The sequence below is a fragment of the Heloderma suspectum genome, chromosome 2 (assembly GCF_057233095.1).
Source record: "Heloderma suspectum isolate Gila_16-S chromosome 2, 16-S_ref, whole genome shotgun sequence".
Classification (NCBI taxonomy): Eukaryota; Metazoa; Chordata; class Lepidosauria; order Squamata; family Helodermatidae; genus Heloderma; species Heloderma suspectum.
The window spans coordinates 141,022,997-141,048,035 of NC_139459.1; the positions used below are offsets into that span (position 1 = coordinate 141,022,997).

The following is a 25,039-nucleotide window of genomic DNA, read 5'->3' on the forward strand; positions in this document are numbered from 1 at the left end:
TCCCCCTCATATTTCTAGAACACTGTTATGTGTTTGGGGTCAGTCTAAATTACCTCCGTGGATCCCTTAAAATTCAGTGCTGCCGAGTACAAAGAGACTGAGGACTTCCCCCCAGCAACTCTGACTCTTGAACTGATAACCTTTGTCCTACAAGGCCTGAGAGGAGGAAATGAATCTGGGGGAAGGCTGAATCTTAGACAAAGGGAGAGCAGGTTTTATCTTGCAGATGAAGATCCCTGGGCAGTTGAGAGGAAGCAAGGTTTGCTTGGAGTTCTGCTGTTGTAAACCTTCATCCTGAGCACAGTATAAACATTTTATAAAAGAAACCCTACAAGTCTCCAGTGCCCTCATCTAGGAAACTGAAGCCTGAGTAAGTGTTGAAGCCTCTGCAAGTTCACCCCCCTCAGGACTGGGATGCAGGAGCGTAAAAATATACTGATATAACATCCTCTACTCTCCACTTCATCCATGCAATCAAGCAGGCTCTTTCCTATGAAAGCTCATGCCATCAGACATTTATTAACGGTTCCACAGGCCTCTTTGCTGGTTTTGCCTACAGACTAACACAATTATTTGTCTGAAACATTCCATGATTTACTCTTTCCCCTCAGCAGTTAAGACAGTCATTATCATTCAGTGATGTCACATCAGCTCAGCCAATGGCTGAATGGGAAACTAGCAGATAGAAAACAGTCATTTTTTAGCATATTATACACTGTGATGATAAGTTATGATTAATTATTTGTCAGTGCCTCTTTTTTGCTGTTGGTGGCATTCAGTCACTTTTTCAGTTTACTTTCGGTACATATTTTCCTTAGTTTAACTGTCTAATAGAGTTTCTCAATTGATGAATCTATTCAGTAGCGAGAACTGTAACTCTGTCTTCTCAAATAATCTGTGATCCATCTTTTGATTTGTTTTTTGAAGCTAGGCACAATTCATCAGACTATAAATATTAAAACTACAGCCCAGGCCATGGTGGGCTGAAAGTACATGAGGTAGCATCCTTGCTAAAGCCCTTGTAAATGCCTGGATGGGAGACTGCCAGGGAACCATATGTGCACCAACTTGAGTTAAAAGAAGGAAGAAAGGTGGGATATAAATAAAATAAATACATAAAATTAATATGTTCTAATGCTATGCAAAATCACATAACAACTATAGCATCTAAAGAGGTATTGGTGTAGAGCAGCCTCCCCCAACCTGGTACCTTCCAGATGTGTTGGACAACAATTCCCAGCATCCCACGGCCAACTGGCAGTTGTAGAGTAACACACCTGGAAGGCACCAGGTTTGGGAAGGCTGGTGTAGAGAAATGGTTATGAGCTGAGCTGCAAAGCCCCAGTGCGAATCTTGCATCTGCAATGAACTTGCTAGTGGGCTTTAGACATGCCACCCCCTCTCTCAGCTTCTAATGGTGTGCAATATGGAGATGATAATATTGGCCTACTGTACTGGGCTGTTGTAAATGAGATAATGAGACAACTGAGATAAAGCATGTGATGTAATCTCTCTAAAGCACTGAATAATTGCTAAATATTCTTATTATAATTCACATATTTTGTTAAGATGCACAACCTTACCGAGTAAAGTTCCACACATCTTTTGCCTCCTTTGGTCTTGCTAGCTCTTGGAGCCTGGAAAGTTCAAAAGGTTTACATTGCAAGATAAATATAAACATACAGATGGATAAGACCAATATGGAAAGAGTGTAAGTTCCTGTCAGCTAGAAAATTTTAACAGAAAAACCCTTAGACTTGTTGCTCTCGAAAACATGTGTGTGGCATGCAGCCTATCAGGTAATATGTCAGCACACTGTCACAAACAATGACATGCCCCACCAACGTAGGGACGAATTTCAGCGACTGCAAACTGATATGCCAGTGCCAATGCTTGAGGTGAGAACACCAGATGGTCTAAGAGAAATGTTAGAGTCAAAACCTAAGGGCCCATTCAGTAGTTACATTTCAGGAAGGATGTTGAACTTCCTAGAAGTTTTGGGTTCATGCATGCAACTTCCCTCTCTGTGGGAAAAAAAATTATTATGTATGATTTATCTTATTTATACAGTGCCATCAGCGTGCATGGTGCTTTATAGTATAAGGAGAGATAATATAAATGAATGAGAGAGAGAGAGAGAGAGAGAGAGAGAGAGAGAGAGAGAGAGAAGGTCTCCAAAGAGCTTATATTCCCTAAGCTTGTCAATTATTTGTATAGATAAAAGTGCTTTATTGAGTGAGACAGACACTAGAAAGTTGATGGATTCCAGCAAAAATTTATGTACCACATAATCCCCCTCCTTTTTTTAAAAAAACTTTTGCTGCATCCAATTCCTGTATATGGATATGCATAAAAATGGTGTGGTTTGGCTAACTGTGAGTTCATATGATCAGGGAAATGTCACCACAAAGTGTCATTTCTTCTACGGTCACTTGTAAACACACTCTACACAAGGCATGGGGAAACCTCCGTCCGCCACCTTCCTCTCCAGGCCCTGCCCCCTCTCCCAGCAAGGAAAAGCACCTATTTCCCATCAATTGCTGATCAAAGATCTGCTTTGATCCCTGCTGGGGAGAGGGGGCAGGGCCTAGGGAGGAAGGTGCTGGGTGATTCCGTCCTGCTTACCTCTGAGGCCTGCCCTGCTTACTTGTGACATGCTGCTCATGCTGCTCATGCTTACTTCTGAGTAGACATGGAGAGGCTTGGTATTTGGGATGCTATTTGGAAATTCTGCTGTGTGATTCAGTCCTGCTTACTTTTGAGTAAGCTTAAAATAGGTAAAGATCCCATTTTGGCTCTGCCCACTGTGCCTGTGACCTCAATCACTTTGCCTTCGGCCGTGCCCACAAATGGAACTTGACCCTCAAGACCTTTGCCAGATTAGAATTCAGTCCTTGGACTGAAAAAAGTTCCCCTCCCCTGATCTACAGCAAGAGGGAAGCATCCCAAAGTTCGCAGTACACAAGCAAATTTGTATGAACGTCCAATGTAGTAATGCAAAATATAGCCAAAGGTTCCAAAGACATATCCTAAAAAATACACTTATATTCAAAATACATCAGGACAAAACACTGGATACCCATAGGAATTTGTTACAAATATATCTCATATACTGAAATCGGTATATAGCCATGTGCAGTTAAACCACTGAAAACAAACACTGAATATTCTGCTGTTGCAGTTCATGGATTCTCAATATGCTCTTTGTATTATCTAGCCAAATACAGCATTTGTAGGCATACTCAGGCAATGAAAATACCTGTGGTTTCAGTCCTCTGTCCAAATAAAATGTAAACCAGCCCTGAAAACCCTACAGCTCGAGGAACACCACTGATTTCATAGGGCCACTTCAAACATTACATTGTTAGGTGTATACCTAAGGCAGCCTTCCCCATTGGTCATGCTGGCTGGGAATGATGGGAGTTGTAATCCCACACCGTTGGAGGGCCCCAAGTTGGGGAAGGCTGACCTAAAGTGTTTTAAGTGCATATCTAAACATGCAAATGCATCGGAACATGTGTTTGTGCCCACGAGTATCATACAAACTGCACTTGCCAGGCAATTGGGATTGAATCTGACTCCTGACAAAACCCAGGCTTGCTGCTGCATAATGTATAAAGTCAAGTTTTCTTCAGAAAGGGCTAGAAGGCTTTTCTGCACATGTCTAACTGCTCTGTTCCTCCTGATCTGCCCTGGGAGCAGTAAGAGGGAACTGACAAGAAGATGACAGATTATATGTTCATTTGATGCAAAATCCCAGATAATGGACTTGGCTAATTACACTTAAGCTCCAAAGTCATTCCGTCATGTACAAAACTTGCTCCCAGGCAAAGGCTTCACTGAGAGGCACCGATGCACGCAGGGCCGTCAGCCTTTTCTTCAAGCCAGGACGTGTTCAGGTACAGAACACTGTTTACAAGCCAAGAGCCTCCCATTCAAGTTACATTTATAATGATGTTTTCTTGACAGACAGGAGCATGAGAGCAAACACCATGACAGGGGAAAGAATCTCCCTCCCAGACACCAAATGCAGAAGTGTTTGGGGTGGAGGAGCGAGAGAGACCTCTCTGCATCCCTTCTTCCAGTAGTTGGTTGAAGAAGCAGTCAGACAGGGGCAAGTGAAGCACTTCTAGGGCAAGTCCAGGTGCTGAGGGAGCCTCTCTGTCGACTCTGCAAGGGCAGCAAATCAGGCTACTATCAGGCCGGGCCAATCCAGAGGCTTCAGGCGGTCTCTCCCTCACAGGGGCCAATGTTCTACATCCCCATTATCTTCTGTGCATGGAGAGAGCTCTGAGGCCTAAGAACAGACAGCCCTAGGTAGTTCACTAGATATGGCCCATGAGGTACTTGGTTCCATCTTGGACAGGTTCAAGAAAAATGAGGGGTGCTTCTTGAAGTCAGCTTTCTGCAATGGATTTACAGTGACCAGTATGCTGATTCAGTTTCCTAGGCACCCTGAAGCCAGAATCAACTGTGTGTGTGGTGATCTCTGTACTGATTGCTGATAGACCAGATGTACTAGTTAACACCAACATGGGAGAATCCAGAACTATTTTACAAAACTGGCAAAAGTAGCTCCAAAACTCTGTATAATAACAGATACCTTTTCTATTACTTCCTGTTTTGCTTCTAGGTTTGGTTCTTCTGCTGGGGAAGCCAACATCTGGAAGCAGGGAGATATGAAAGCAGCAGGTACAGGAAGATAATGTGGAGCAGTGTAACTGGATAGAGGTCACCCCAAACACTACCAAGGAGTAGCCTGACTTAACAGTTAAGGGAAACTAAAATGACCGTGAGGGTCAGAGCATCTTCTCTATGAGGCATGGCTAAATAGTTGAAGCTTCTTAGGTTAGAAAAAAATGGGTGGGGAGACATGATAGAGGTGTACAGAGTTATGAGAGGTGTAGAGAGAGCAAGGATCCCCCCTCCCCCTGTTGCAATAATAGAACTGGGCAGGGCGAGGGGATGTCACCCAGTGAAGTCGACTTGCAAGAGGTTTGGGACAGACAATTGTATGTTTTGATACAACTTCTTTCACATAATTAATTTATTGTCACAAGGTGTGGTAATGACCACTAGCTTATTTTGCTTCTTAAAAGCATATTCATGGAGGGTAGATCTATCAAAAGCGATTAGTTATGACAGCTTGATGAAACTTTTGTGAACAGAAGTAGCATAAGCTATGAATACCAGTTGCTGGGGCAAATTCATGCCCTTGTTGTAATCTTCCTAGGCTGGGATATGGCACAGTTTATGGCACAGTGGCAGCTACTAAGCCAAACTGTACACACCCTGGTCTTGTGGCAATTGCAGTAGACATGTCTTTTGTCAGCAACTTGTTCCCAATAATTCAAAAATCTCAAGAAGAGGACAGCCTACAGACAGCTGTGAGTCTCCCACAGGCATCTCACTGGCTATTCTTGGAAACAGAACACTGGACTAGATGGGCCTTTGTCTGAACTAGCAAGGCAGTTCTTGCATGGAGCACTGTCCTTGAGTAGAGGTGGCCTTAGTGTGTTACCAAGGTATCATCTGAGTTAAATCCAAACTTACTGTCAAATAATTGCTCTGACAGGAAAATTCGGACACTCCCCTTTTGTGACTAATGCCGTAAAATTCTCCCTTATGCACATTCTTTGCTATTTGTATTATGCACTTTTCCACAGTGTCACACCCCAATTAAAAGATGATATCATAACGGACAAGATGCTCACATCCCTTTGTCCCTCCCCCTCAACCCCCCCCCCTGCTAAAGGTAAACATTAATAAGCATGGATAATTAATAGATGGAGAAAAGCAGCCAGCAGCTTTACAGCCCCCTCCAGCTTTTTCTACCTGTCTCCAGGGGAGCATGAGAAATCTCAGCTGTTAGATCCTAGCTTACACATCGCTACTTTTAATGTGTAAAGTGTAACACACAGCCAGGCTCTCAGATGGTTCCTTGGACAGCAAAAGTGGACCAATGTGCAACATCTGAACCAGCCCATTTATTGGTTCTTTAAATGCAATTGAGTCATTCTTTGTCAAGCACATTTATCAGTGAACTGTCACTGTATGCATCTCTCACATTACAGCTCCATCCCAAATTCCTCACAGTAATATGGACAACAGAGAGTCCTGTGGCACCTTAATAAACATCTTGTGGCATGAACTGTTGTAGGCGAGAGCAGACTACTGAAGTAGGGTCCTCTCCACAAAAGCTTTTGCCACAACTACATTTTTCATCCCACCTTTCCTCCAAGAAGCTCAGAGGGGTATACATGCTCTGACCACCCCCGCCCCCCATTTTACTGTTACAACAACCCTGTGAGGTAAGTTAGGCTGAGAGACAGTGATGGGCATACAGTCATTCAAGGAGCTTCATGGCAAAGCAGGGATTTGAACCCAGGACTTCCCAGTCCTAATCTGACACTTTCTTCATGATACCAGCACTAGCTCTGGATAAATCAAACAATAAATATGTTGTTCTGTTTGTGGTGCAGTGGTGAGAGTAGGCCAGGGGAGTTGCAGTGGTTGAAGAGACAAAGGAGACAAAGGAGACAGAGGCTAAGAGGTAAGTGGGTTGCAGGAAGCCCAGGGCGCTGCCCTTTATCCTTCTGACTGGCTGTGAGCTCACCAGGAGCTTCTGAGAGCTCCAACTGAATTGGAGGGGTGTGGCCTGAGTACTCCCAGCAGCTGACTGGGCGGGAAGCTTCAGTCTGTTTCCCGCCTCCCAGCTGAGCAGAGCAGAGCAGAGCAAGCTGCTCCAGCTGGTCCAGGGACTACAGAAGCAGGCAAGCTCCCAGAGAGCGAGCGAACAGAGCGAGCGAACAGGGGGAGCAAACAGGAGTTGGCCAGGGGAGTTGCAGTGGTTGAAGAGACAAAGGAGACAAAGGAGACAGAGGCTAAGAGGTAAGTGGGTTGCAGGAAGCCCAGGGCGCTGCCCTTTATCCTTCTGACTGGCTGTGAGCTCACCAGGAGCTTCTGAGAGCTCCAACTGAATTGGAGGGGTGTGGCCTGAGTACTCCCAGCAGCTGACTGGGCGGGAAGCTTCAGTCTGTTTCCCGCCTCCCAGCTGAGCAGAGCAGAGCAGAGCAAGCTGCTCCAGCTGGTCCAGGGACTACAGAAGCAGGCAAGCTCCCAGAGAGCGAGCGAACAGAGCGAGCGAACAGGGGGAGCAAACAGGAGTTGGCCAGGGGAGTTGCAGTGGTTGAAGAGACAAAGGAGACAAAGGAGACAGAGGCTAAGAGGTAAGTGGGTTGCAGGAAGCCCAGGGCGCTGCCCTTTATCCTTCTGACTGGCTGTGAGCTCACCAGGAGCTTCTGAGAGCTCCAACTGAATTGGAGGGGTGTGGCCTGAGTACTCCCAGCAGCTGACTGGGCGGGAAGCTTCAGTCTGTTTCCCGCCTCCCAGCTGAGCAGAGCAGAGCAGAGCAAGCTGCTCCAGCTGGTCCAGGGACTACAGAAGCAGGCAAGCTCCCAGAGAGCGAGCGAACAGAGCGAGCGAACAGGGGGAGCAAACAGGAGTTGGCCAGGGGAGTTGCAGTGGTTGAAGAGACAAAGGAGACAAAGGAGACAGAGGCTAAGAGGTAAGTGGGTTGCAGGAAGCCCAGGGCGCTGCCCTTTATCCTTCTGACTGGCTGTGAGCTCACCAGGAGCTTCTGAGAGCTCCAACTGAATTGGAGGGGTGTGGCCTGAGTACTCCCAGCAGCTGACTGGGCGGGAAGCTTCAGTCTGTTTCCCGCCTCCCAGCTGAGCAGAGCAGAGCAGAGCAAGCTGCTCCAGCTGGTCCAGGGACTACAGAAGCAGGCAAGCTCCCAGAGAGCGAGCGAACAGAGCGAGCGAACAGGGGGAGCAAACAGGAGTTGGCCAGGGGAGTTGCAGTGGTTGAAGAGACAAAGGAGACAAAGGAGACAGAGGCTAAGAGGTAAGTGGGTTGCAGGAAGCCCAGGGCGCTGCCCTTTATCCTTCTGACTGGCTGTGAGCTCACCAGGAGCTTCTGAGAGCTCCAACTGAATTGGAGGGGTGTGGCCTGAGTACTCCCAGCAGCTGACTGGGCGGGAAGCTTCAGTCTGTTTCCCGCCTCCCAGCTGAGCAGAGCAGAGCAGAGCAAGCTGCTCCAGCTGGTCCAGGGACTACAGAAGCAGGCAAGCTCCCAGAGAGCGAGCGAACAGAGCGAGCGAACAGGGGGAGCAAACAGGAGTTGGCCAGGGGAGTTGCAGTGGTTGAAGAGACAAAGGAGACAAAGGAGACAGAGGCTAAGAGGTAAGTGGGTTGCAGGAAGCCCAGGGCGCTGCCCTTTATCCTTCTGACTGGCTGTGAGCTCACCAGGAGCTTCTGAGAGCTCCAACTGAATTGGAGGGGTGTGGCCTGAGTACTCCCAGCAGCTGACTGGGCGGGAAGCTTCAGTCTGTTTCCCGCCTCCCAGCTGAGCAGAGCAGAGCAGAGCAAGCTGCTCCAGCTGGTCCAGGGACTACAGAAGCAGGCAAGCTCCCAGAGAGCGAGCGAACAGAGCGAGCGAACAGGGGGAGCAAACAGGAGTTGGCCAGGGGAGTTGCAGTGGTTGAAGAGACAAAGGAGACAAAGGAGACAGAGGCTAAGAGGTAAGTGGGTTGCAGGAAGCCCAGGGCGCTGCCCTTTATCCTTCTGACTGGCTGTGAGCTCACCAGGAGCTTCTGAGAGCTCCAACTGAATTGGAGGGGTGTGGCCTGAGTACTCCCAGCAGCTGACTGGGCGGGAAGCTTCAGTCTGTTTCCCGCCTCCCAGCTGAGCAGAGCAGAGCAGAGCAAGCTGCTCCAGCTGGTCCAGGGACTACAGAAGCAGGCAAGCTCCCAGAGAGCGAGCGAACAGAGCGAGCGAACAGGGGGAGCAAACAGGAGTTGGCCAGGGGAGTTGCAGTGGTTGAAGAGACAAAGGAGACAGAGGCTAAGAGGTAAGTGGGTTGCAGGAAGCCCAGGGCGCTGCCCTTTATCCTTCTGACTGGCTGTGAGCTCACCAGGAGCTTCTGAGAGCTCCAACTGAATTGGAGGGGTGTGGCCTGAGTACTCCCAGCAGCTGACTGGGCGGGAAGCTTCAGTCTGTTTCCCGCCTCCCAGCTGAGCAGAGCAGAGCAGAGCAAGCTGCTCCAGCTGGTCCAGGGACTACAGAAGCAGGCAAGCTCCCAGAGAGCGAGCGAACAGAGCGAGCGAACAGGGGGAGCAAACAGGAGTTGGCCAGGGGAGTTGCAGTGGTTGAAGAGACAAAGGAGACAAAGGAGACAGAGGCTAAGAGGTAAGTGGGTTGCAGGAAGCCCAGGGCGCTGCCCTTTATCCTTCTGACTGGCTGTGAGCTCACCAGGAGCTTCTGAGAGCTCCAACTGAATTGGAGGGGTGTGGCCTGAGTACTCCCAGCAGCTGACTGGGCGGGAAGCTTCAGTCTGTTTCCCGCCTCCCAGCTGAGCAGAGCAGAGCAGAGCAAGCTGCTCCAGCTGGTCCAGGGACTACAGAAGCAGGCAAGCTCCCAGAGAGCGAGCGAACAGAGCGAGCGAACAGGGGGAGCAAACAGGAGTTGGCCAGGGGAGTTGCAGTGGTTGAAGAGACAAAGGAGACAGAGGCTAAGAGGTAAGTGGGTTGCAGGAAGCCCAGGGCGCTGCCCTTTATCCTTCTGACTGGCTGTGAGCTCACCAGGAGCTTCTGAGAGCTCCAACTGAATTGGAGGGGTGTGGCCTGAGTACTCCCAGCAGCTGACTGGGCGGGAAGCTTCAGTCTGTTTCCCGCCTCCCAGCTGAGCAGAGCAGAGCAGAGCAAGCTGCTCCAGCTGGTCCAGGGACTACAGAAGCAGGCAAGCTCCCAGAGAGCGAGCGAACAGAGCGAGCGAACAGGGGGAGCAAACAGGAGTTGGCCAGGGGAGTTGCAGTGGTTGAAGAGACAAAGGAGACAAAGGAGACAGAGGCTAAGAGGTAAGTGGGTTGCAGGAAGCCCAGGGCGCTGCCCTTTATCCTTCTGACTGGCTGTGAGCTCACCAGGAGCTTCTGAGAGCTCCAACTGAATTGGAGGGGTGTGGCCTGAGTACTCCCAGCAGCTGACTGGGCGGGAAGCTTCAGTCTGTTTCCCGCCTCCCAGCTGAGCAGAGCAGAGCAGAGCAAGCTGCTCCAGCTGGTCCAGGGACTACAGAAGCAGGCAAGCTCCCAGAGAGCGAGCGAACAGAGCGAGCGAACAGGGGGAGCAAACAGGAGTTGGCCAGGGGAGTTGCAGTGGTTGAAGAGACAAAGGAGACAAAGGAGACAGAGGCTAAGAGGTAAGTGGGTTGCAGGAAGCCCAGGGCGCTGCCCTTTATCCTTCTGACTGGCTGTGAGCTCACCAGGAGCTTCTGAGAGCTCCAACTGAATTGGAGGGGTGTGGCCTGAGTACTCCCAGCAGCTGACTGGGCGGGAAGCTTCAGTCTGTTTCCCGCCTCCCAGCTGAGCAGAGCAGAGCAGAGCAAGCTGCTCCAGCTGGTCCAGGGACTACAGAAGCAGGCAAGCTCCCAGAGAGCGAGCGAACAGAGCGAGCGAACAGGGGGAGCAAACAGGAGTTGGCCAGGGGAGTTGCAGTGGTTGAAGAGACAAAGGAGACAAAGGAGACAGAGGCTAAGAGGTAAGTGGGTTGCAGGAAGCCCAGGGCGCTGCCCTTTATCCTTCTGACTGGCTGTGAGCTCACCAGGAGCTTCTGAGAGCTCCAACTGAATTGGAGGGGTGTGGCCTGAGTACTCCCAGCAGCTGACTGGGCGGGAAGCTTCAGTCTGTTTCCCGCCTCCCAGCTGAGCAGAGCAGAGCAGAGCAAGCTGCTCCAGCTGGTCCAGGGACTACAGAAGCAGGCAAGCTCCCAGAGAGCGAGCGAACAGAGCGAGCGAACAGGGGGAGCAAACAGGAGTTGGCCAGGGGAGTTGCAGTGGTTGAAGAGACAAAGGAGACAAAGGAGACAGAGGCTAAGAGGTAAGTGGGTTGCAGGAAGCCCAGGGCGCTGCCCTTTATCCTTCTGACTGGCTGTGAGCTCACCAGGAGCTTCTGAGAGCTCCAACTGAATTGGAGGGGTGTGGCCTGAGTACTCCCAGCAGCTGACTGGGCGGGAAGCTTCAGTCTGTTTCCCGCCTCCCAGCTGAGCAGAGCAGAGCAGAGCAAGCTGCTCCAGCTGGTCCAGGGACTACAGAAGCAGGCAAGCTCCCAGAGAGCGAGCGAACAGAGCGAGCGAACAGGGGGAGCAAACAGGAGTTGGCCAGGGGAGTTGCAGTGGTTGAAGAGACAAAGGAGACAAAGGAGACAGAGGCTAAGAGGTAAGTGGGTTGCAGGAAGCCCAGGGCGCTGCCCTTTATCCTTCTGACTGGCTGTGAGCTCACCAGGAGCTTCTGAGAGCTCCAACTGAATTGGAGGGGTGTGGCCTGAGTACTCCCAGCAGCTGACTGGGCGGGAAGCTTCAGTCTGTTTCCCGCCTCCCAGCTGAGCAGAGCAGAGCAGAGCAAGCTGCTCCAGCTGGTCCAGGGACTACAGAAGCAGGCAAGCTCCCAGAGAGCGAGCGAACAGAGCGAGCGAACAGGGGGAGCAAACAGGAGTTGGCCAGGGGAGTTGCAGTGGTTGAAGAGACAAAGGAGACAAAGGAGACAGAGGCTAAGAGGTAAGTGGGTTGCAGGAAGCCCAGGGCGCTGCCCTTTATCCTTCTGACTGGCTGTGAGCTCACCAGGAGCTTCTGAGAGCTCCAACTGAATTGGAGGGGTGTGGCCTGAGTACTCCCAGCAGCTGACTGGGCGGGAAGCTTCAGTCTGTTTCCCGCCTCCCAGCTGAGCAGAGCAGAGCAGAGCAAGCTGCTCCAGCTGGTCCAGGGACTACAGAAGCAGGCAAGCTCCCAGAGAGCGAGCGAACAGAGCGAGCGAACAGGGGGAGCAAACAGGAGTTGGCCAGGGGAGTTGCAGTGGTTGAAGAGACAAAGGAGACAAAGGAGACAGAGGCTAAGAGGTAAGTGGGTTGCAGGAAGCCCAGGGCGCTGCCCTTTATCCTTCTGACTGGCTGTGAGCTCACCAGGAGCTTCTGAGAGCTCCAACTGAATTGGAGGGGTGTGGCCTGAGTACTCCCAGCAGCTGACTGGGCGGGAAGCTTCAGTCTGTTTCCCGCCTCCCAGCTGAGCAGAGCAGAGCAGAGCAAGCTGCTCCAGCTGGTCCAGGGACTACAGAAGCAGGCAAGCTCCCAGAGAGCGAGCGAACAGAGCGAGCGAACAGGGGGAGCAAACAGGAGTTGGCCAGGGGAGTTGCAGTGGTTGAAGAGACAAAGGAGACAAAGGAGACAGAGGCTAAGAGGTAAGTGGGTTGCAGGAAGCCCAGGGCGCTGCCCTTTATCCTTCTGACTGGCTGTGAGCTCACCAGGAGCTTCTGAGAGCTCCAACTGAATTGGAGGGGTGTGGCCTGAGTACTCCCAGCAGCTGACTGGGCGGGAAGCTTCAGTCTGTTTCCCGCCTCCCAGCTGAGCAGAGCAGAGCAGAGCAAGCTGCTCCAGCTGGTCCAGGGACTACAGAAGCAGGCAAGCTCCCAGAGAGCGAGCGAACAGAGCGAGCGAACAGGGGGAGCAAACAGGAGTTGGCCAGGGGAGTTGCAGTGGTTGAAGAGACAAAGGAGACAAAGGAGACAGAGGCTAAGAGGTAAGTGGGTTGCAGGAAGCCCAGGGCGCTGCCCTTTATCCTTCTGACTGGCTGTGAGCTCACCAGGAGCTTCTGAGAGCTCCAACTGAATTGGAGGGGTGTGGCCTGAGTACTCCCAGCAGCTGACTGGGCGGGAAGCTTCAGTCTGTTTCCCGCCTCCCAGCTGAGCAGAGCAGAGCAGAGCAAGCTGCTCCAGCTGGTCCAGGGACTACAGAAGCAGGCAAGCTCCCAGAGAGCGAGCGAACAGAGCGAGCGAACAGGGGGAGCAAACAGGAGTTGGCCAGGGGAGTTGCAGTGGTTGAAGAGACAAAGGAGACAAAGGAGACAGAGGCTAAGAGGTAAGTGGGTTGCAGGAAGCCCAGGGCGCTGCCCTTTATCCTTCTGACTGGCTGTGAGCTCACCAGGAGCTTCTGAGAGCTCCAACTGAATTGGAGGGGTGTGGCCTGAGTACTCCCAGCAGCTGACTGGGCGGGAAGCTTCAGTCTGTTTCCCGCCTCCCAGCTGAGCAGAGCAGAGCAGAGCAAGCTGCTCCAGCTGGTCCAGGGACTACAGAAGCAGGCAAGCTCCCAGAGAGCGAGCGAACAGAGCGAGCGAACAGGGGGAGCAAACAGGAGTTGGCCAGGGGAGTTGCAGTGGTTGAAGAGACAAAGGAGACAAAGGAGACAGAGGCTAAGAGGTAAGTGGGTTGCAGGAAGCCCAGGGCGCTGCCCTTTATCCTTCTGACTGGCTGTGAGCTCACCAGGAGCTTCTGAGAGCTCCAACTGAATTGGAGGGGTGTGGCCTGAGTACTCCCAGCAGCTGACTGGGCGGGAAGCTTCAGTCTGTTTCCCGCCTCCCAGCTGAGCAGAGCAGAGCAGAGCAAGCTGCTCCAGCTGGTCCAGGGACTACAGAAGCAGGCAAGCTCCCAGAGAGCGAGCGAACAGAGCGAGCGAACAGGGGGAGCAAACAGGAGTTGGCCAGGGGAGTTGCAGTGGTTGAAGAGACAAAGGAGACAAAGGAGACAGAGGCTAAGAGGTAAGTGGGTTGCAGGAAGCCCAGGGCGCTGCCCTTTATCCTTCTGACTGGCTGTGAGCTCACCAGGAGCTTCTGAGAGCTCCAACTGAATTGGAGGGGTGTGGCCTGAGTACTCCCAGCAGCTGACTGGGCGGGAAGCTTCAGTCTGTTTCCCGCCTCCCAGCTGAGCAGAGCAGAGCAGAGCAAGCTGCTCCAGCTGGTCCAGGGACTACAGAAGCAGGCAAGCTCCCAGAGAGCGAGCGAACAGAGCGAGCGAACAGGGGGAGCAAACAGGAGTTGGCCAGGGGAGTTGCAGTGGTTGAAGAGACAAAGGAGACAAAGGAGACAGAGGCTAAGAGGTAAGTGGGTTGCAGGAAGCCCAGGGCGCTGCCCTTTATCCTTCTGACTGGCTGTGAGCTCACCAGGAGCTTCTGAGAGCTCCAACTGAATTGGAGGGGTGTGGCCTGAGTACTCCCAGCAGCTGACTGGGCGGGAAGCTTCAGTCTGTTTCCCGCCTCCCAGCTGAGCAGAGCAGAGCAGAGCAAGCTGCTCCAGCTGGTCCAGGGACTACAGAAGCAGGCAAGCTCCCAGAGAGCGAGCGAACAGAGCGAGCGAACAGGGGGAGCAAACAGGAGTTGGCCAGGGGAGTTGCAGTGGTTGAAGAGACAAAGGAGACAAAGGAGACAGAGGCTAAGAGGTAAGTGGGTTGCAGGAAGCCCAGGGCGCTGCCCTTTATCCTTCTGACTGGCTGTGAGCTCACCAGGAGCTTCTGAGAGCTCCAACTGAATTGGAGGGGTGTGGCCTGAGTACTCCCAGCAGCTGACTGGGCGGGAAGCTTCAGTCTGTTTCCCGCCTCCCAGCTGAGCAGAGCAGAGCAGAGCAAGCTGCTCCAGCTGGTCCAGGGACTACAGAAGCAGGCAAGCTCCCAGAGAGCGAGCGAACAGAGCGAGCGAACAGGGGGAGCAAACAGGAGTTGGCCAGGGGAGTTGCAGTGGTTGAAGAGACAAAGGAGACAAAGGAGACAGAGGCTAAGAGGTAAGTGGGTTGCAGGAAGCCCAGGGCGCTGCCCTTTATCCTTCTGACTGGCTGTGAGCTCACCAGGAGCTTCTGAGAGCTCCAACTGAATTGGAGGGGTGTGGCCTGAGTACTCCCAGCAGCTGACTGGGCGGGAAGCTTCAGTCTGTTTCCCGCCTCCCAGCTGAGCAGAGCAGAGCAGAGCAAGCTGCTCCAGCTGGTCCAGGGACTACAGAAGCAGGCAAGCTCCCAGAGAGCGAGCGAACAGAGCGAGCGAACAGGGGGAGCAAACAGGAGTTGGCCAGGGGAGTTGCAGTGGTTGAAGAGACAAAGGAGACAAAGGAGACAGAGGCTAAGAGGTAAGTGGGTTGCAGGAAGCCCAGGGCGCTGCCCTTTATCCTTCTGACTGGCTGTGAGCTCACCAGGAGCTTCTGAGAGCTCCAACTGAATTGGAGGGGTGTGGCCTGAGTACTCCCAGCAGCTGACTGGGCGGGAAGCTTCAGTCTGTTTCCCGCCTCCCAGCTGAGCAGAGCAGAGCAGAGCAAGCTGCTCCAGCTGGTCCAGGGACTACAGAAGCAGGCAAGCTCCCAGAGAGCGAGCGAACAGAGCGAGCGAACAGGGGGAGCAAACAGGAGTTGGCCAGGGGAGTTGCAGTGGTTGAAGAGACAAAGGAGACAAAGGAGACAGAGGCTAAGAGGTAAGTGGGTTGCAGGAAGCCCAGGGCGCTGCCCTTTATCCTTCTGACTGGCTGTGAGCTCACCAGGAGCTTCTGAGAGCTCCAACTGAATTGGAGGGGTGTGGCCTGAGTACTCCCAGCAGCTGACTGGGCGGGAAGCTTCAGTCTGTTTCCCGCCTCCCAGCTGAGCAGAGCAGAGCAGAGCAAGCTGCTCCAGCTGGTCCAGGGACTACAGAAGCAGGCAAGCTCCCAGAGAGCGAGCGAACAGAGCGAGCGAACAGGGGGAGCAAACAGGAGTTGGCCAGGGGAGTTGCAGTGGTTGAAGAGACAAAGGAGACAAAGGAGACAGAGGCTAAGAGGTAAGTGGGTTGCAGGAAGCCCAGGGCGCTGCCCTTTATCCTTCTGACTGGCTGTGAGCTCACCAGGAGCTTCTGAGAGCTCCAACTGAATTGGAGGGGTGTGGCCTGAGTACTCCCAGCAGCTGACTGGGCGGGAAGCTTCAGTCTGTTTCCCGCCTCCCAGCTGAGCAGAGCAGAGCAGAGCAAGCTGCTCCAGCTGGTCCAGGGACTACAGAAGCAGGCAAGCTCCCAGAGAGCGAGCGAACAGAGCGAGCGAACAGGGGGAGCAAACAGGAGTTGGCCAGGGGAGTTGCAGTGGTTGAAGAGACAAAGGAGACAAAGGAGACAGAGGCTAAGAGGTAAGTGGGTTGCAGGAAGCCCAGGGCGCTGCCCTTTATCCTTCTGACTGGCTGTGAGCTCACCAGGAGCTTCTGAGAGCTCCAACTGAATTGGAGGGGTGTGGCCTGAGTACTCCCAGCAGCTGACTGGGCGGGAAGCTTCAGTCTGTTTCCCGCCTCCCAGCTGAGCAGAGCAGAGCAGAGCAAGCTGCTCCAGCTGGTCCAGGGACTACAGAAGCAGGCAAGCTCCCAGAGAGCGAGCGAACAGAGCGAGCGAACAGGGGGAGCAAACAGGAGTTGGCCAGGGGAGTTGCAGTGGTTGAAGAGACAAAGGAGACAAAGGAGACAGAGGCTAAGAGGTAAGTGGGTTGCAGGAAGCCCAGGGCGCTGCCCTTTATCCTTCTGACTGGCTGTGAGCTCACCAGGAGCTTCTGAGAGCTCCAACTGAATTGGAGGGGTGTGGCCTGAGTACTCCCAGCAGCTGACTGGGCGGGAAGCTTCAGTCTGTTTCCCGCCTCCCAGCTGAGCAGAGCAGAGCAGAGCAAGCTGCTCCAGCTGGTCCAGGGACTACAGAAGCAGGCAAGCTCCCAGAGAGCGAGCGAACAGAGCGAGCGAACAGGGGGAGCAAACAGGAGTTGGCCAGGGGAGTTGCAGTGGTTGAAGAGACAAAGGAGACAAAGGAGACAGAGGCTAAGAGGTAAGTGGGTTGCAGGAAGCCCAGGGCGCTGCCCTTTATCCTTCTGACTGGCTGTGAGCTCACCAGGAGCTTCTGAGAGCTCCAACTGAATTGGAGGGGTGTGGCCTGAGTACTCCCAGCAGCTGACTGGGCGGGAAGCTTCAGTCTGTTTCCCGCCTCCCAGCTGAGCAGAGCAGAGCAGAGCAAGCTGCTCCAGCTGGTCCAGGGACTACAGAAGCAGGCAAGCTCCCAGAGAGCGAGCGAACAGAGCGAGCGAACAGGGGGAGCAAACAGGAGTTGGCCAGGGGAGTTGCAGTGGTTGAAGAGACAAAGGAGACAAAGGAGACAGAGGCTAAGAGGTAAGTGGGTTGCAGGAAGCCCAGGGCGCTGCCCTTTATCCTTCTGACTGGCTGTGAGCTCACCAGGAGCTTCTGAGAGCTCCAACTGAATTGGAGGGGTGTGGCCTGAGTACTCCCAGCAGCTGACTGGGCGGGAAGCTTCAGTCTGTTTCCCGCCTCCCAGCTGAGCAGAGCAGAGCAGAGCAAGCTGCTCCAGCTGGTCCAGGGACTACAGAAGCAGGCAAGCTCCCAGAGAGCGAGCGAACAGAGCGAGCGAACAGGGGGAGCAAACAGGAGTTGGCCAGGGGAGTTGCAGTGGTTGAAGAGACAAAGGAGACAAAGGAGACAGAGGCTAAGAGGTAAGTGGGTTGCAGGAAGCCCAGGGCGCTGCCCTTTATCCTTCTGACTGGCTGTGAGCTCACCAGGAGCTTCTGAGAGCTCCAACTGAATTGGAGGGGTGTGGCCTGAGTACTCCCAGCAGCTGACTGGGCGGGAAGCTTCAGTCTGTTTCCCGCCTCCCAGCTGAGCAGAGCAGAGCAGAGCAAGCTGCTCCAGCTGGTCCAGGGACTACAGAAGCAGGCAAGCTCCCAGAGAGCGAGCGAACAGAGCGAGCGAACAGGGGGAGCAAACAGGAGTTGGCCAGGGGAGTTGCAGTGGTTGAAGAGACAAAGGAGACAAAGGAGACAGAGGCTAAGAGGTAAGTGGGTTGCAGGAAGCCCAGGGCGCTGCCCTTTATCCTTCTGACTGGCTGTGAGCTCACCAGGAGCTTCTGAGAGCTCCAACTGAATTGGAGGGGTGTGGCCTGAGTACTCCCAGCAGCTGACTGGGCGGGAAGCTTCAGTCTGTTTCCCGCCTCCCAGCTGAGCAGAGCAGAGCAGAGCAAGCTGCTCCAGCTGGTCCAGGGACTACAGAAGCAGGCAAGCTCCCAGAGAGCGAGCGAACAGAGCGAGCGAACAGGGGGAGCAAACAGGAGTTGGCCAGGGGAGTTGCAGTGGTTGAAGAGACAAAGGAGACAAAGGAGACAGAGGCTAAGAGGTAAGTGGGTTGCAGGAAGCCCAGGGCGCTGCCCTTTATCCTTCTGACTGGCTGTGAGCTCACCAGGAGCTTCTGAGAGCTCCAACTGAATTGGAGGGGTGTGGCCTGAGTACTCCCAGCAGCTGACTGGGCGGGAAGCTTCAGTCTGTTTCCCGCCTCCCAGCTGAGCAGAGCAGAGCAGAGCAAGCTGCTCCAGCTGGTCCAGGGACTACAGAAGCAGGCAAGCTCCCAGAGAGCGAGCGAACAGAGCGAGCGAACAGGGGGAGCAAACAGGAGTTGGCCAGGGGAGTTGCAGTGGTTGAAGAGACAAAGGAGACAAAGGAGACAGAGGCTAAGAGGTAAGTGGGTTGCAGGAAGCCCAGGGCGCTGCCCTTTATCCTTCTGACTGGCTGTGAGCTCACCAGGAGCTTCTGAGAGCTCCAACTGAATTGGAGGGGTGTGGCCTGAGTACTCCCAGCAGCTGACTGGGCGGGAAGCTTCAGTCTGTTTCCCGCCTCCCAGCTGAGCAGAGCAGAGCAGAGCAAGCTGCTCCAGCTGGTCCAGGGACTACAGAAGCAGGCAAGCTCCCAGAGAGCGAGCGAACAGAGCGAGCGAACAGGGGGAGCAAACAGGAGTTGGCCAGGGGAGTTGCAGTGGTTGAAGAGACAAAGGAGACAAAGGAGACAGAGGCTAAGAGGTAAGTGGGTTGCAGGAAGCCCAGGGCGCTGCCCTTTATCCTTCTGACTGGCTGTGAGCTCACCAGGAGCTTCTGAGAGCTCCAACTGAATTGGAGGGGTGTGGCCTGAGTACTCCCAGCAGCTGACTGGGCGGGAAGCTTCAGTCTGTTTCCCGCCTCCCAGCTGAGCAGAGCAGAGCAGAGCAAGCTGCTCCAGCTGGTCCAGGGACTACAGAAGCAGGCAAGCTCCCAGAGAGCGAGCGAACAGAGCGAGCGAACAGGGGGAGCAAACAGGAGTTGGCCAGGGGAGTTGCAGTGGTTGAAGAGACAAAGGAGACAAAGGAGACAGAGGCTAAGAGGTAAGTGGGTTGCAGGAAGCCCAGGGCGCTGCCCTTTATCCTTCTGACTGGCTGTGAGCTCACCAGGAGCTTCTGAGAGCTCCAACTGAATTGGAGGGGTGTGGCCTGAGTACTCCCAGCAGCTGACTGGGCGGGAAGCTTCAGTCTGTTTCCCGCCTCCCAGCTGAGCAGAGCAGAGCAGAGCAAGCTGCTCCAGCTGGTCCAGGGACTACAGAAGCAGGCAAGCTCCCAGAGAGCGAGCGAACAGAGCGAGCGAACAGGGGGAGCAAACAGGAGTTGGCCAGGGGAGTTGCAGTGGTTGAAGAGACAAAGGAGACAAAGGAGACAGAGGCTAAGAGGTAAGTGGGTTGCAGGAAGCCCAGGGCGCTGCCCTTTATCCTTCTGACTGGCTGTGAGCTCACCAGGAGCTTCTGAGAGCTCCAACTGAATTGGAGGGGTGTGGCCTGAGTACTCCCAGCAGCTGACTGGGCGGGAAGCTTCAGTCTGTTTCCCGCCTCCCAGCTGAGCAGAGCAGAGCAGAGCAAGCTGCTCCAGCTGGTCCAGGGACTACAGAAGCAGGCAAGCTCCCAGAGAGCGAGCGAACAGAGCGAGCGAACAGGGGGAGCAAACAGGAGTTGGCCAGGGGAGTTGCAGTGGTTGAAGAGACAAAGGAGACAAAGGAGACAGAGGCTAAGAGGTAAGTGGGTTGCAGGAAGCCCAGGGCGCTGCCCTTTATCCTTCTGACTGGCTGTGAGCTCACCAGGAGCTTCTGAGAGCTCCAACTGAATTGGAGGGGTGTGGCCTGAGTACTCCCAGCAGCTGACTGGGCGGGAAGCTTCAGTCTGTTTCCCGCCTCCCAGCTGAGCAGAGCAGAGCAGAGCAAGCTGCTCCAGCTGGTCCAGGGACTACAGAAGCAGGCAAGCTCCCAGAGAGCGAGCGAACAGAGCGAGCGAACAGGGGGAGCAAACAGGAGTTGGCCAGGGGAGTTGCAGTGGTTGAAGAGACAAAGGAGACAAAGGAGACAGAGGCTAAGAGGTAAGTGGGTTGCAGGAAGCCCAGGGCGCTGCCCTTTATCCTTCTGACTGGCTGTGAGCTCACCAGGAGCTTCTGAGAGCTCCAACTGAATTGGAGGGGTGTGGCCTGAGTACTCCCAGCAGCTGACTGGGCGGGAAGCTTCAGTCTGTTTCCCGCCTCCCAGCTGAGCAGAGCAGAGCAGAGCAAGCTGCTCCAGCTGGTCCAGGGACTACAGAAGCAGGCAAGCTCCCAGAGAGCGAGCGAACAGAGCGAGCGAACAGGGGGAGCAAACAGGAGTTGGCCAGGGGAGTTGCAGTGGTTGAAGAGACAAAGGAGACAAAGGAGACAGAGGCTAAGAGGTAAGTGGGTTGCAGGAAGCCCAGGGCGCTGCCCTTTATCCTTCTGACTGGCTGTGAGCTCACCAGGAGCTTCTGAGAGCTCCAACTGAATTGGAGGGGTGTGGCCTGAGTACTCCCAGCAGCTGACTGGGCGGGAAGCTTCAGTCTGTTTCCCGCCTCCCAGCTGAGCAGAGCAGAGCAGAGCAAGCTGCTCCAGCTGGTCCAGGGACTACAGAAGCAGGCAAGCTCCCAGAGAGCGAGCGAACAGAGCGAGCGAACAGGGGGAGCAAACAGGAGTTGGCCAGGGGAGTTGCAGTGGTTGAAGAGACAAAGGAGACAAAGGAGACAGAGGCTAAGAGGTAAGTGGGTTGCAGGAAGCCCAGGGCGCTGCCCTTTATCCTTCTGACTGGCTGTGAGCTCACCAGGAGCTTCTGAGAGCTCCAACTGAATTGGAGGGGTGTGGCCTGAGTACTCCCAGCAGCTGACTGGGCGGGAAGCTTCAGTCTGTTTCCCGCCTCCCAGCTGAGCAGAGCAGAGCAGAGCAAGCTGCTCCAGCTGGTCCAGGGACTACAGAAGCAGGCAAGCTCCCAGAGAGCGAGCGAACAGAGCGAGCGAACAGGGGGAGCAAACAGGAGTTGGCCAGGGGAGTTGCAGTGGTTGAAGAGACAAAGGAGACAAAGGAGACAGAGGCTAAGAGGTAAGTGGGTTGCAGGAAGCCCAGGGCGCTGCCCTTTATCCTTCTGACTGGCTGTGAGCTCACCAGGAGCTTCTGAGAGCTCCAACTGAATTGGAGGGGTGTGGCCTGAGTACTCCCAGCAGCTGACTGGGCGGGAAGCTTCAGTCTGTTTCCCGCCTCCCAGCTGAGCAGAGCAGAGCAGAGCAAGCTGCTCCAGCTGGTCCAGGGACTACAGAAGCAGGCAAGCTCCCAGAGAGCGAGCGAACAGAGCGAGCGAACAGGGGGAGCAAACAGGAGTTGGCCAGGGGAGTTGCAGTGGTTGAAGAGACAAAGGAGACAAAGGAGACAGAGGCTAAGAGGTAAGTGGGTTGCAGGAAGCCCAGGGCGCTGCCCTTTATCCTTCTGACTGGCTGTGAGCTCACCAGGAGCTTCTGAGAGCTCCAACTGAATTGGAGGGGTGTGGCCTGAGTACTCCCAGCAGCTGACTGGGCGGGAAGCTTCAGTCTGTTTCCCGCCTCCCAGCTGAGCAGAGCAGAGCAGAGCAAGCTGCTCCAGCTGGTCCAGGGACTACAGAAGCAGGCAAGCTCCCAGAGAGCGAGCGAACAGAGCGAGCGAACAGGGGGAGCAAACAGGAGTTGGCCAGGGGAGTTGCAGTGGTTGAAGAGACAAAGGAGACAAAGGAGACAGAGGCTAAGAGGTAAGTGGGTTGCAGGAAGCCCAGGGCGCTGCCCTTTATCCTTCTGACTGGCTGTGAGCTCACCAGGAGCTTCTGAGAGCTCCAACTGAATTGGAGGGGTGTGGCCTGAGTACTCCCAGCAGCTGACTGGGCGGGAAGCTTCAGTCTGTTTCCCGCCTCCCAGCTGAGCAGAGCAGAGCAGAGCAAGCTGCTCCAGCTGGTCCAGGGACTACAGAAGCAGGCAAGCTCCCAGAGAGCGAGCGAACAGAGCGAGCGAACAGGGGGAGCAAACAGGAGTTGGCCAGGGGAGTTGCAGTGGTTGAAGAGACAAAGGAGACAAAGGAGACAGAGGCTAAGAGGTAAGTGGGTTGCAGGAAGCCCAGGGCGCTGCCCTTTATCCTTCTGACTGGCTGTGAGCTCACCAGGAGCTTCTGAGAGCTCCAACTGAATTGGAGGGGTGTGGCCTGAGTACTCCCAGCAGCTGACTGGGCGGGAAGCTTCAGTCTGTTTCCCGCCTCCCAGCTGAGCAGAGCAGAGCAGAGCAAGCTGCTCCAGCTGGTCCAGGGACTACAGAAGCAGGCAAGCTCCCAGAGAGCGAGCGAACAGAGCGAGCGAACAGGGGGAGCAAACAGGAGTTGGCCAGGGGAGTTGCAGTGGTTGAAGAGACAAAGGAGACAAAGGAGACAGAGGCTAAGAGGTAAGTGGGTTGCAGGAAGCCCAGGGCGCTGCCCTTTATCCTTCTGACTGGCTGTGAGCTCACCAGGAGCTTCTGAGAGCTCCAACTGAATTGGAGGGGTGTGGCCTGAGTACTCCCAGCAGCTGACTGGGCGGGAAGCTTCAGTCTGTTTCCCGCCTCCCAGCTGAGCAGAGCAGAGCAGAGCAAGCTGCTCCAGCTGGTCCAGGGACTACAGAAGCAGGCAAGCTCCCAGAGAGCGAGCGAACAGAGCGAGCGAACAGGGGGAGCAAACAGGAGTTGGCCAGGGGAGTTCGGCAGGGGAGGTCAAGGGGGAGGCCCCTAACATTTTTTTTTTTTAACTAACTTTTTCCCATTTATTTGTCTTGTAACACACACTTCCACACCAGTGGGACTCTGCTTTTAACCTCTACTGAGTAGAGGAGCAGGCACAGGCTAGTCTAGAACAATCACAAAGCTAGACACAAAAAGGGAAAAGGGGCTATGGAAGGACAAGACTCTCCAGTGGTGGTGACCTGCAAGGTGTGTGCAATGTTTGTTTTCTTGCCTGAGAACAACATGGCCTACACCTGCAACAAGTGCAAGTTGATCACGCTGCTGGAGGAAAAAGTAAGTGGACTGGAGTGGCGACTGTCAACCCTCCGGGGAATAAGAGAACACGAAGAGTTCTTGGACAGAATGGGGGAACTACAGCAGCAAAGGGCAGACCAGAAGCTTGAAGAGCAACAGCAAGATGAGGCAGAAGTGGGAAATGCTGAGGAGAAGAAAAATGGAGTAGAGGATACTCCTTGGAAAACGGTGACAGTTAGGAGAAGAAGAACTAGACGCCACTCTGCACCAGTGGAAGCGGTGGAGCTGTGGAACCGATTCCAGGTACTTGCAGATGAGACTGGAGGACAGCCTGCAGAGGAAGAATCACAGGGGAACCTGCATGAGAGTGAGCAAGAGGCTAAAGGTCAGTCAAACAGAGGCGATGAAACCCAGGCCTACAAGAAGAAGAAGAGAAGAGTGGTAGTAGTGGGAGACTCCTTGCTGCGTGGGATCGAGACCCAAGTATGTCGCGAAGACCCGTGGACTCGCCAGGTATGTTGTCTCCCGGGAGGACAGATTAGAGACGTGACTGAAAGGTTGCCTGCACTCATAAAGCCCACTGACAGGTATCCCTTTCTTCTCATCCATGTGGGAACAAATGATACCGCCAAGCGGAGCTACGAAGAGATCACGTCAGACTTTGAAGCTTTGGGAAGGAAACTCAAGAACTTTGGGGCCCAGATAGTTTTCTCATCCATCCTTCCAGTAGTTAGAAGAGGGATAGAAAGGGAACGAAAAATACTCCGGGTGAATGACTGGCTACGAAGGTGGTGCCGACGAGAGAGATTTGGATTCTGGGAGCACGGGCTATACTTCCTGGAAGATGGGCTGTTGGCTAGGGATGGGTTGCACCTCACAAAGGCTGGGAAGAATGTGTTTGGACACAGCATGAAGAACTTCATCAGGAGGGCTTTAAACTGAATCCTACGGGGAAGGGAGATGTAATGTTGGGGGTAACAATGGACGTAGGCGCATGCACTGCAATGGAGAGAACAGCGCTGATAGCGCCCAATAATAGTCTTCAGACACATGTAGGAAGAAAGCCAGACTATGAAGCACATGGTCTTCGATGTCTATATACTAATGCCCAGAGTATGGGAAACAAACAGAATGAACTTGAACTCTTAATACAGGAGGGAAATTATGACTTGATAGGTATAACTGAGACTTGGTGGGATGACTCTCATGACTGGAATACAGCAGTTGAAGGATATAACTTGTTCAAAAAGAACAGGAGGAACAGAAAGGGAGGCGGGGTTGCACTGTATGTGAAAAATACATATCTCTGCACAGAAATACAGGAGGAGGAGCTTGGTAGCCCCATCGAGAGCATCTGGGTTGAAATAAATGGAGCAAAGAATAAAAGGAACCTGGTGGTCGGAGTCTACTACCGGCCACCCAATCAAGGAGAAGCCAAGGATGAAACTTTTGAAAAGCAAATAGCCAATGTTTTAAGGAAGCATGATGTAGTAGTAATGGGGGACTTCAATTTCCCCGATATTTGTTGGGAGACAAATTCTGCAAAACATGGCCCCTCCAGGAAATTCCTGACTTGTGTGGCGGATAACTTCCTCCTACAGAAAGTAGAGGAAGGAACTAGAGGATCGGCTATCCTTGACTTGATCCTAACCAACAGAGATGACTTAGTGGATAAAGTAGCAGTTACAGGAACTCTGGGGGAAAGCGACCATGTTGTACTTGAGTTCTTGGTTCTAAGGGAAGCAAAAGCCGAGTGTACTCAAACGCGTACCCTGGATTTTAGGAAAGCTGATTTTAATAAACTCAGAACAATGATCAGTAAGGTCCCATGGCAAACAATGCTAGCGAGAAAAGGAGTCCAAGATGGGTGGGAACTTTTAAAAAAGGAAATTCTCAAGGCACAATCACAAACAATTCCAACAAGAAGAAAAGGTGGAAGACAACAGAAGAAGCCAATGTGGCTTCACAAAAAGCTTAGGGATGACCTGAAAACAAAAAAGGACACATATAAGAAGTGGAAAGAAGGCCAAGTAACAAAGGAAGAGTACAGG

At 53.5% G+C, this 25,039-nt stretch overlaps 1 protein-coding gene across 1 annotated transcript in view; it reads right to left on the reverse strand.

Moving 5' to 3' along the window:
• Positions 1 to 25,039, reverse strand: part of SPMAP2L (sperm microtubule associated protein 2 like) — a 57,238-nt gene that overhangs the window by 26,595 nt on the left and 5,604 nt on the right. Inside the window, exon 3 of the mRNA XM_084832182.1 lies at positions 1,584 to 1,637. Within this exon, the coding sequence (XP_084688308.1) occupies positions 1,584 to 1,637 (54 nt within the window). The remainder of the gene's footprint in view (positions 1 to 1,583; positions 1,638 to 25,039) is intronic.